Source organism: Alligator mississippiensis, chromosome 2 (genome assembly GCF_030867095.1).
Source record: "Alligator mississippiensis isolate rAllMis1 chromosome 2, rAllMis1, whole genome shotgun sequence".
NCBI classification, from domain to species: Eukaryota; Metazoa; Chordata; order Crocodylia; family Alligatoridae; genus Alligator; species Alligator mississippiensis.
Genome location: NC_081825.1, coordinates 103,210,240 through 103,222,963, shown reverse-complemented (window position 1 = coordinate 103,222,963; position 12,724 = coordinate 103,210,240). Strand labels below are relative to the sequence as shown.

Below are 12,724 nucleotides of genomic sequence, written 5' to 3'. Positions count from 1 at the left end.
TGACAGATGACAGTGGTATGTTGATCAAAAGAGTTTAGGAACAACTAATTCTGGTACTGACCCTGAATGTTACATTTCCTTCTTTTAAACAATACCAAATTAATAAGGCTTGACAGAATCCTATAAAATGATGATTTTCTAGTTCTCTTGAACAATTGTAAATAGAGAAACAATAGTAATAATGTTATCTTTTAAGATATTAGAACTTCTAAATAAACCATATGAAACCATTGCTTGTCATTTCCCAGTCACAAATAAAAGAGTTGTTGTATTTTTTAAAGAACAAAACAAAACAAGCAAACTCCATATGAAATGTAAATATTATTGGGAAGATGCATTTACATTTCCAGAAAGTGAAAGGAAGGATTTTGCACAAAGAAAATTTTTCCTTTGGTGAAGTTTGGTGATGTTCATAAGCTACTAGTAAGGAAGTGTGACAGAAACCCAAAGGTACAACACAAGAAATTCAGGATTCTGTTCAGAATCTGGGTTATCCCCATATTAGAAAAGGTATAAAATACTGAAACATCTATTCTACCTCCTATAGCATATCAGGACAGCCAGCCTGCACTGAACCATTCTGATGTATTGCAGGCTACTTGAGTTAGGCAGTTTTGGGGTGGCTGATGGTTCAAATCATGACAACTGAATAAGCAGTCAGTTGGAATCAGAAGATCACAAAAAGAGCTCATGAAACATTCTTGTGTTTTGGATTTATTAAGCCATTCATTTTTTCCCTGTTAAAATAATCTGGAAAGAGAACTTCCTGCTTCTAATAATTTCTCCAACATTTAATACATCAAACAATGTGTTATGTGGCCTGACCCAGCATTTTTGTAAATATAGACTCTACTTTTTTTTTTTTTTCTTACACTAACATTTCTAGAGCAAGGGGCAAGGGAGTGTAGACAAATACTAGGAAAGCGATGCCATGTAAGTTTTGCTGTCAAATGTAATGTAGGTTGTTCAAATCTGTACATATCCTCATTTTCAAATCATAAAAGCAAGCACACATTTTTCAAGCTACAAAAATGTCAAGTTTCCAGTTGAAAGGAGAATAAATGAAAAATGAATGGATAGCAGAATATTACATGTACTACATTCTCCTACAATAAAAATGTTCAACCAAAACTCATTGCAGTCATATTTTAGTTTAATTTTACATAGCTTTATTCCTTAATGAAAGCAACTATTTCCTTGCTCATTCTAAATCTATGTCTGAAAAGCCAGACTGTTCTTTATGTCTCCTGTTAGAAAAACAGACCTTTCATGAAAAGGCAACTTCATTTCTGACTGTTTATCCTGGTTACATGCCAAGGACTTCAGAACATTCTCAGGTATGCTTTACTAACAACTCCAGTATGCTTCCATTACTACAGACCATGTACTAACTTGCTTCAGCTGTTCATTTACTTTACAAGTAAATAATATAAAATTCAGCAATGAATATTAATGTGATAAAAAGCAGCTCACCTCCACGATTTCAGTATTTGAATATCTCGTCAAAGTCTGTTCTGCTGGATGTACCACTGAGATCTGTACAAATGTATTCAGCTTCCTGTCACGGGTAGTAGACACTAGATCCTTGCATGCTGGAAAAGGCACAAGAGGGGGGGAAAAAAAACAAAAAACTCTAAAAACAAAACTCAGAAAACTCCACCGAAGGAAAAAAGACTAAGCAACAGCTCTAGATCAAATCCCTAGAGACAGGAGCCGATTCAGTAGAGGAAGTCCCTTGGAAGTACCTTGCAGAAATAGGAAGTCACATGCTACAGAACTGCACTTAGATTTCATTTCCATTAACCACATGTGCAGTTCCTGCAAGCCACCCCTGACAGGCTCGTCAGCTCTTGCATATCAGTGCACACATGTTTTATGATAGTGGATAATGTTTCAGTTGCAACATGAGCTTTCAGTTAATCTGTCATGTAATCTCTCTCACGTCAACTTCTGTCTAACAAACTTCATGGTAAAGAACTACTTTAAGAAAATTCTAAAACAATTAACATGTTTTACTGATTATATCTTTTAGCACCTGATTGTCAATACCTCGATAACACTAATCATAGGGTAAAGATCTACATTTTTAAAAGCAGACAGCAAAAATCAACGGCTCTGTCAGTGACTAACAGATACAAATGGGTAGTGTCATTGCACTCTGGCTATAAACACAGCATTATTAAAACTCATTTTACTGGATCAATAAGGAAGAATTCAGTTTTCAATTAATAATGAATTTTCAAGGTGGGTTCATAGCTTTGAGATTAGAGCTTCACAGAGCTGTACATGCACGTGAGTTTATTTCCTAGATCAAGACTGCCATACCTTGAAACAGAAAGGGCAAGGGTGCTATAAAAACAGTGATGAGACAGTCCTTCAGAAGTGAGAAGTAGAAGCTATACTGCATGCTGTACTGCATGCAAGGGCACTGTATCCTGATCCTACTGTAACTTGACACTAATAGTGAGAAAATGGACATCTTCTATGTCTGTCAAAGAACTCATGAAATGGCTGGCACAATAGCAGCAGGCTCAGATGCCAAATGAGAAGCAATTCCTGGACCTGGAGCTTGTATAGGTCACCAACTTACTGAAACTTATATTAATACTAGCATTACCTTATCTGACTGGAAGTTAACTCACTATATTACTGAAAAAAGTTATTCGTGAAGCAAGATGGCCAGGTACACACTTGCTTATCTGGACTGGACCATTCTTGAAGGACAAAGCAAAGCAGGATATAAGGTTCGGAACAGTAAATCAAGCAAATTATTAATAGTTGAGGGTAGCAGTTCTTAAAACAAATTCTGGGTCCAGCTATGTCTCTCAAGGTCCTAATCTCTGGCTATTTACCCAATTCCTAAGGGACTGACTTATCCAATGTTTTTGATTTGGGATTAGCTGTGAAGAACTTCAAAATCTACTATTTTAGAAAAATATTTGGATACCTTTCAAGTGAAGTTGCAAGACTGTATTCACTGTCCCAAGCTAGTACTGTGGCAGAGGCACTCCAGATAATAAACTACCTCCTTTGACCCAAACTTTTGAGAAGTCATTTGAGCACAGAAGCCAATACAGAAAGGCGTGAACCAATTCAACAAAACATTAAATATGATGGGAAAATACTAGATTACAGGGGGGGGGAGGGGGAGAGAGAGAGAGAGAAGTTCAGCTGCACTAGGCTACAGCTTTGCCCAGAATCCTAGCCACCACCCCCCTCACCTCTTCAACTGAAGTGTTACAAGAAGCAGACTACTAAAACCAAGGAAAAAGACATCTGACTGATTACAGTATTAATTTCACTGGTGGTATATTTGAAACCCATTAGCCAGGGCCTTATTAGATGATAAGGGGACACAGGCATCTGTAGCCTGACAAACTGAGTAGCAAAAAAATGCTATCAAACCTATGTAGTGCCAGTGGAGATTTCAGAGTTTGGCAGGCAACTCAATCTGGGTAACTAAAAGCTGCTTCTGCCCACACCCCATCCAAAGAGGCTCTAATCTATCTATCTGTGATTCCAATCCAGAATTTATCCATGAAAATATACACTCTGACCCTACTACAAGTGCCTCAGTAGGAGCAAAAAAAAAAAAAAAAAATTGGACTTGTGGTTGTTAGCAAGCTACCTTGGAACATGACTAGAAAGCCTTCAAAGAGTCACCGGGCTCAGCCAATATAGCAAGTTTGGACAACAACTATTGAGTATCTGGGGTAACATTTTCAAAATTGTTTAAGGGTATGTCTATTGTTCATAATTTCTTTAAGGGAATGTCATACTCCAGTGTGAATTTTCAAGAGATGAAATCTTTGAGATGATATAAAGTTCTCCAAATCCTGTTCACAATACATTCTTGTCTTCTGAATAGCTGTATAGGTAACATCCCTGGGAGACTCTAGATCTGTAGTTCTCAACCTGTTTAAACTTAAGACCTGTCTCATTAGACTCACGGCATGCCTCAGAAAATGCCAGCTCTTAGTTTTCATTCATTTTTTGCTACAGGAAAATATTAGACTAATTCTTTAGTTGCAAAGAAAACCCACAACAGGTCAGAATATTTTGACACAATGGATTCCCATTTGAAACTTCTGGGTTTATCCTGTGAATCATGTGTAGACATGTTAGGTGTTTGCACACCTAACAACGGTAACATTGTTCATCACTCTTAAAAGGACCTCATTGCACCCTGGTTAAGAATCACTGCTCTGGATCTTAGAAGCTTGAAGAGAACACCTAATGCTCCTTTGAGAAAGAGAACTATGGTATGGCTCAGAAAACTAGCATCTGTTAACTGAATAAAAAGTCTATATATAATTATGCATATCCATCTAATATAGATTTAAATCTACTTTAGGAAAAAGGCAGGGCAAGGTAGCATTTTTCTGTCTTCTTCCTGATTTCAGACTAACATGGCAAACGAACTACTTTAAAAAATAAATAGTTACCTATATGAAACAACCTTGATATGTACTCTAAGGCTTTTATTCTTAATCAGAAGTATAATATAGAAGGCAAAAGATAAATAATTCCCCCTCATACCCTAAGCTGAGCCACACAGTTTATAATAATAAAATAAATAGTCTATAATACTTTTATTATAATATAATAAATAGTGTATGTTTATGATACTGTTAATAAAATAGTAGAATATATATAGTATATGTTTATAATACTTTTCAACAGTGCTCAGAAAACTGTGCACTGAGACACTGCAGCTTGTACTTCCTCACTAAAGGTATATGAATCGATTCATTGTGACCATTGACTCAATGTTCAAAAACTTGAGTCATTCATCCTGATGATGATCCCGTTTCTGCTAAGTCCACCAGGGTACAATGAAAGCTTAAGAAACAAGAAGCATTAGGGATAAAAAAAAATCCTGAAGACATGTAGAGAAAAAAGGTCCCATAATATTAAGTCAACAAAAGGAAAGGCAGGCACTGAACACTGGGCATAAAAATAATGAGGGATGTTCAAGTTAATTGGTGTGTGGCAATGTGGGAAGAAAAGCAGCATTACACTGGAGCCTGATTATATTTATACATTTTACAAAATCTTCCAGACTCTTTACACAACTGTTTTACAGTATAAATGCTGTTTTATACTATAAATGCAGCAGAACTGCCTTAGAACAAGCACATTGTTAATAAATTATATCCTTCAACACAAAGTTTACTTTCAAAAGAATAAAAGTATAGACAGAGTACTTAAAATATTGTTCCATTTCCATGACTAACTATTTCTATTCCACTATCAAGACTAAAATTATGCTTGTACAATCTACAGTATAGAGTAAAGAAAGAGCATATTCCTCTCTGCTATTTTGTTTGTGTGATTCTATACTGTTATTTCACAGACACTTCCCATCAAAATGCTTTTTTTCTCTCTACGATTAAATCATACTTGGTTCTTGAGGCCTGCAGCATTTAATATTATGATCTGTTCTCTGCTTCACTAGCATACTGTTCTGCATTTTGTTGGGGCTTGTTATTTATCTGAATGTCAAGACTGTGGAAGGGATTTACTGCTGGGATTATCTTCATGGAGTCGCACCAGAACCTAAACTTCCAGATAAAAAGGAAGTTTGTGGCCCCTGTAGTTATTGAAAAAAATCTTGAAGATGGGAATCAAAAGTAACCACTTTAGTAGCATCTTCCATAGTCTACATAGAGCTTGAAACAACAGATGGTAGCAGTCTGAATTGAAACATTCACATCAACAGGCAGCTTAGATACTCAAGCTAACTTGTAAGTAACTGCTCAGGTAGTGGTAGCAGTCTAGACACAGCAGCAAGGCGCTCGCTAGGGTAAAACAGCAAATGCTGAGTGAGCTCTGTGCTATCACAGCTAGACTGCTCCTGGCCGTTTCTGTACTAGACTTGAACCACATGCTTTCTGCCTTCACAACAGAATTAACTAGGGCTCTTGACCAGATAATCTCAAACTCCCTAACACCTACAAACAAAAAAGGGGCTAGTCAGCCTGTGGGCCTTAGGACTGCATGCCATCCTGAGCTGAAGACCACTTCTGAGGTCCCCCATTGACTGCAGCAGTACCCAGCTTGATAGAAGATGCTAACATCGCTGCCCCTTCCCTCGCCCACTGAGACAAGCTTGCTTTGTTTCAGCAGATCACTCAAAGAGTACTTAAACCAAGATGCTGTCAGGACACCCTGCTAGCTGACCAGAGAATTACACCACAGTTCTGAAATTAGCATCAGTGTAGCAACATCTTCAGTGACATGGCACAAGAGGAAATAGTGTAGATTTGCAATTCAGTGTAAGAGGAGAATACAAAATTGAACACCACATACTGTAAGGGCGAGAAATACATCACTAACAAGTCTCGAAATCCACCATCTATCTGCTCTATAACAAAGTTTGATCGTGAGCCATGTCATGAGCATAGAGCCCATTGTAAAGTAGGAGGCTGGTAGACCCCTAAGAGACCAATGTTTCAGGCTGTGCCAAAAGAGCTGTCTCCATACGACTTCTTAGAGCTCGAGGAACATCCTTGGTCTTTTGTTCATGGAATTCTTAGGAAGCAGGGTCGAAGAAGGAATCATAGAGGGACTGGCAACAGAATCGCAGCTGACTAAGAGATTAACGTCACCTTTGTTATCATTAGCGAGCAAATTTCATTATAAATAAGGAAGGTTTTTACCAGTTTGTGATTAATGCAGTTACTGTTCTAGAGAACTGTGCACGCTGCATGGAAACGTGTGCTTCAGTTGAGGCAGGAGCCATACCATTCTCTGGCCCCCTTTTTCCCCACTGTAGTAGGGCACTAAGATATGCCTGCTCCTTTAAGTATAGAATCAGCCCAGCCAGCGAGCCGGGCAGGCTAGACAGAGCTCCACTGCTGCAGGTTGCTTGACCAACAGCCTAATAGGCTAATTGGCCAGCACCTGCAGGCAGTCAGATAACCAGGAGGACACAAGGCCCTGGGGACATATAAGACCAGGGCTGGAGCTAGCAGGTTCACTCTCTCCAGAGACTGCCAAGGGAAGGAGCACAGCCTTAGAGAGCTACCCAGAGACATTTGGCTGCCTGCTTTGCTGACCTAGGACTAGGAGATGTATGCCCTACAGTGGAAGTTTTACCTTCTTAAAGGGGCAGAACACAGTCATCATTATAACTGTTGTGTTGTAGCCCAGGGGCTTATGTTTGTCTTATTATTTGAATGGTGGTTTGTCTTATTATTTGAATGGTGGATGAGGCTATAAGGAGCCTCATTAGTGCACAGTTGGCAGGGCACCCTACTGTGTAGGGCCCAGCACCAGAGGGGTACGCAGACGCAGGGGCCGGAAGGCCCGGCACCAGAGAGGTGCAACGGTTCAGGGGTAGCCTCCCCAGTTATTATTATACCAACAAGGCATGGCCCACGAGTTAAGTAGGTACCCTCAGGGCAGAGTTGGCCCTGTCATGGGGAACCAGGACATGTCATGGCCACCCCTAGAATCCCCACCTCTCACACCCACATTCAAACCAAGATGGAGTTCAAGGGAGATAAAAAAAACTGAATATGCAACAAGTAGCTACCCATTTATTTTAATACACACTGTGCTAGAATGGCACATACTAGCATATGCATTTCAAATTAGGATTACCAAACAAATAATGCATATATGCAAAGGGACACATGACAAACTAACCTGGATATCTATAGGCACATTTATACAGTTCATTTACCGTACAGCTTATTTACAGGGTAAATGATACCCTGTTTAAATATGCCACGCTGCTCCATATATACCATGTCACAAAGCAAAAGCAACATAATGTGGTGTTTAATGTTGTGCTCTAAGTAGTCTGATTAGCTCTGCTGAAAGACAGAACTAATCAAACTGGTCAGAAGGTAGCACATGCAGAGCAGTGGTGCCATTCAGCACAGTGCTGCCTGTCACAGCAAAAGCAGAATTTGGACATGCCCTGCACCATATTCAGTTTTTTCTTTTCATATCTCGCAAGTACTAAACTACTATCCAAGATATCCAAATTATAAAGCCCACTGTATGGCCTGTCCCTGTATTAAGTACAGAGTTCTTTAAAAAGTCTTTTGGTAGTACTAGTTGAGTATCTGGAGAGATAAAGGGCGGGCTGGAAGTTTACTTCCACATCCTTGTACAGCATCCTGTTTACATGTGTCTGTATTTTGTCCACTCCTAGTGGAGTACATTTGATAATCTTTTGTTCTGAAGAAACACAAGACAGTCCATGAGACTCCTCAGCAAGATAAACTTCCCATACTCCTCTCCCTCCTCACTGTAATCCTCTTCAACATATATAGATGCTTTTCTCCGGCTAATAAAAGGTTTTTGTTCTGTAGGACCCAAATCCTTCTTAGACCAAAATGCATGACATACTTACTAGTGGTAAGCAGGTGACCTGAAATTCATCTGTTTCTTAGCAGACAAAAGCAGACAGACAGAATAAAGGGTATACAAAGAGAGAAGACTTAGGGTCTTGCTATGGCAGAAAGTTAAAAGGAGAAAAATTTTTCTTTCTGCCCCTAGACAAGCATTTTTTTCATAGTCTTTGCAGTGCCATCTATCTCAGCTGGATTAAGATATCCATCCATTCCTGTTAGGAGAACTTAGGGGTGAAGAGAAAAAGAGTTAGGGACAAGCCACTTTGTGGGATGCATAAGAACTTTGAGACAGGTCAGAGCATTGCCTAAAAATGCTAAAACAGCTGATAGAGCAGGCTTGAAGAGAGAAGTAGTGGTGCACTTTGAATATGATTGGGCAATTAGGAATCAGAGCTAGTGACAGTAGTTCAAGTGATGGCTTAACCTGATAGCCTGGAAACAGCATTATATTCATGATATATTCTTTCAACAGCAGCTACATAATCATGGAATCATAGGAAATTAGTGTGGAAAGGGATCTCAGGAGGTTATCTAGTCCAACAACTATGAAACCCTCTGCTCAAAGCAGGACCATCCACAACTATATCATCTCAGCCAAAGATTTGTCTAGCTGGATCTTAAAAATCTCTAAGGATGGAGATTCCATAACCTCACACGTCAGCCTGTTCCAGTGCTTTACTACCCTCCTTGTGAGAGTTTTTCCTACTATCTAACCTAAACTTCCCTTGTTGCAATGACCACTTCTCCTTGCTCTGTTATCTGCCATCAAAGAACAGTCTAGCTCCATCCTCTTCAGAACTACCTTTCAGATAGTTGAAGGTTACTATTAAATCCCCTCTCAGTCTTCCCTTCTTCAGACTCAGTTAGCCTGGCTCCCTCATCCTCTCCTCATAAGTCACGTGCCCCAGACCCCTAACCATTTCCATTGCTCTCTGCTGGACTCTCTCTAGTTTGTCCACATCCTTTCTCTAGTGGGGGGCCCAACACTGGACACAGTGCTCCAGATGTGGCCTCACCAATGCCAAATAGAGGGAAATAATCACAACCCTTCATTTGCTGGTAATGCTCCTACTAATAAAGCTCAGTATGCCATTAACCTTCTTGGCAACAAGGGCACACTCTTGGTTCATATTCAGCTTGTTGTCCACTGTAATACCTGGTCTTCTTCTGCAGAACTACTACTGAGCCAATTGGTTCCCAATCTGTACTGGTGCATGGGACTGTTCCATCCTAAGTGCAGGACTTTGCACTTTGCCTTATTGAACCTCATAAGATTCCTTTTGGTCCAATCCTTCAGTCTATCTAGGTTTCTCTGAATCCTATCCCTCTATTACTCCCTGCCAGCTTGGCATCATCTGCACCATATTCTTTCCAATTCAAGCCATATCCATTTCAATTCATATGTTAGAATGTATCTTATGGGAAGCTGGCAAAGGAGGGGCATATAATGGGTATCTGTGTGTCACTAATGGCACTAAGACTGTTTGGGAAACTTATTTTCTCAAACCCAGCAATTATTTCAGGATCACTAGCAATCTTCACCACATGTGGATAACCCACAAAACTCATTTCTGCACAAACCACCAACAGACTTGTCAACATCAAACTGGTCAGCCTCTGAATTTCAGCAGTCTGGGGTAGCCACCGTCTAGATAGCAATAACAAACTGCTTATAAGAAATAGATGGTCTCCCTTAGCTGCATGTCCTGGAGCTGAAGGGTTGCGACAAGTTCCCCACACAACTACATGAAGGCGATAGTGTCCCTCTTCAGACAGGAGTGCTAAAGCCACTGGCAGGTCTTGCCTCAGAACCACCCATCAGTATAGGACAGGGGTGTCTTAAGGCCTGCAAACTAGAGATAGCCTGTAGTGCCATGCCACCCAACCCACAAAACGCACAGAGGGGCTAGAAATTTGGGGACAAGGTGAGGCAGCACAGCCTGATGCTGAATTCTTAGCAATGGAGCCCCACGGGCAAGCATGGTGGAACAACAATGGCTATGTAAACCCCTTCTGCCATTACCTGCCCCACTGCCAAGTCCAGATCCAGTCCTAGTGGTTCTTTGCAGTCCAGTGCCATTCTATGAGGAGCCTCATGGTCCACAAGTGCCCCTGGGGGATAGGCAAGTTTGACACCACTGGTAGGGGGGATCCCAGAGCCCTTACCAATCTCTATCAGCTGTCTACAGCCCACTATCTCATTAAAGTCCTTCACCACATACCATGTTCTCCACTTCTCTGTGGTTGTGGAAACAGTAGTGTTAGAGTGATTTAGCCATGATGGTCCAGGAACTGAGAGAGGCAAGGATTTCTTAGGGTGATATCTTTTATTGCATCAACTGCTTAGTTGGGTTAGTTAGACAAGCTTTTGAATGCAAGGCCTTCTTTCTCAGGTCTGATCAGTAAAAGCCAGCACAGCATAGTTGTGGAAAAGGACAATGCACTAACAGCAGAAACAGTTTGAACAAGTCAGTGTCTTGAGCTGGATCTATGTCTGGATGCCAGCTGGATCAGCAATCACAGAAGGAAACACGGAGCATGAAGCCACAACTGCTTCAGCTTATGTGTTAATGGGCTAATCACACTTCTGTGTCAGGGCCTGGGAGGGCCTCTGAAGTTCTCCAAATCTATGGTGACAATTCATAAAGCAGTGAGGTTAATTCTGTGCTAAAAACCATGAGATACAACCCCAGAAGTCTTAACACACAACCTGATTACTGAAGTATCAGTGTAGAGAAGATACAGTCTTAGTGGAGGGAAGAGAAAAGTGCACCTTGAACACCCATTCAAGCAGATACACCTAAACACTTTTTACCTGCAACCCTTCCTGCCTCTCTGAGTAGAAGGTCCCAGACTGCTGCCCTCATCTCTCTGGGAAGAGAAGTATGTATGAAAATACAGACAAAACAGATGCTCCTTGGCATTCCCAACTGGTTGTTATGGTAACCAAGTTAGAGTTCAACTGAAGTGTACATGCATAAGGCAGTTAATATCTTTCAGGGGGATGTCAATAATTACCAGTGGGAGCACAATTACCATCAACAGCTCACAGAAGAAGAATGGAAAGAGGGGTTGTCTCAGTTAGACTAGGGACAATAAAACAGCAATCCAAGTGATGTCTGTCACCATAGATTTGCAAAAGGACAAACATAACAATAACAGTGCCCTGTAAGTAATAAGTCTGTATGGTCCATGTAACAGGTGTATATCACAAGGCCAATTGTCACCTTGGCCTGCTCACCTATCTGGAAAGTCTGCCCACGTATTTTTCCTACATGCCTTTAATGGAATGAATAAGTTACTTCTAGGCGAGAGGCTGCCTGTTTTACTATCACTATGTCTAGGGTTTATCCATGACTCCAGCCTCCCCCTATCACGTCCCAAACCTTGCAGGTGCTGTTACTTTCCATCACTTCAGCATCCCTCGGACACTGAGCACCTCTACACCTCTGTATCTACACCCCTCTGGCTCTAGGGCTCTCTGCGCCCTTGTCTCCGAGCCCTCCTGGCTCTAGGACATCTCTCAGTCTGTGTGCCTATCACTACTCAACTCAAATCCTTGAACCCTTTCTCCAGGCAGTAACGATGCCTCCAAACCTCCCCCTTTAGCCTCATCCTGCTCCTCTGGTGTAAACACAAACACCAACAAAAGCCTCTAGGTTATAATTTAAGTATTAGCAACAGTTTATGTTCTCTTTTGAGATCAAACCAACACCCTTAATAACAGCACACAATTCTAGCCTAGTACGTGTGAGGTTCCTATAGGCTCGCACCACGTGAGTAACAAAGCAGGCAGCATGAGCTCTCAGACAACTTCAACAGGCAGGAGCTCCTTCTCCGGCAGCTGCCAGAGAAAGTACCCAGCCAACTCCAGCTCTTAGCTTATATAGCCCAAACCCTGCCTCCTTTCAGTCATGTGTCTCCTGCATGTGTTACCCAATTACCTCCTTATGCTGTTACCCCGGCAACTCACAGCTGGAGAGCTCTGCTGGCTAAGCAGAGCTCCCTGGCCAGACTGCTTCAGCCTTAAAGGAACAGGCACCTTTTAGTGCCCTGCTGCAGTCCATAAGAAAAAAACCCATCATTTTGCTACACTGCAACTAGAACAAACTTATGGTCATTTTAGATGTGGCTGAAGGTGTCTAGCGTGAGCCGATGCGACCATGTGACAGAAAATGAAGGCCACTGTAGGAAAATACTGTAAGCCTGTGGTGCAAGGGGGGAAACGTGTGAGCAGAGATGCCACAGATGTGAAAATCTGAAAGCTGAGATGCCGGCTAGGGCTGTGCGAAATTTCAGCTGGGGTTTCGTTTCAAAGCTGTTTTGATGTGTTTTGAGCTTGAAACAGCAAAGAC

General features: G+C 41.2%; 1 protein-coding gene across 4 annotated transcripts in view; it reads right to left on the bottom strand.

Moving 5' to 3' along the window:
* INPP4B (inositol polyphosphate-4-phosphatase type II B) overlaps nt 1-12,724 on the bottom strand; it is a 606,962-nt gene that overhangs the window by 331,174 nt on the left and 263,064 nt on the right. For all 4 annotated transcript variants that reach the window (XM_059722033.1, XM_059722036.1, XM_059722037.1 and 1 more), the window contains exon 6: nt 1,474-1,592. In XM_059722033.1, coding sequence (XP_059578016.1) covers nt 1,474-1,592 — 119 coding nt within the window. The remainder of the gene's footprint in view (nt 1-1,473; nt 1,593-12,724) is intronic.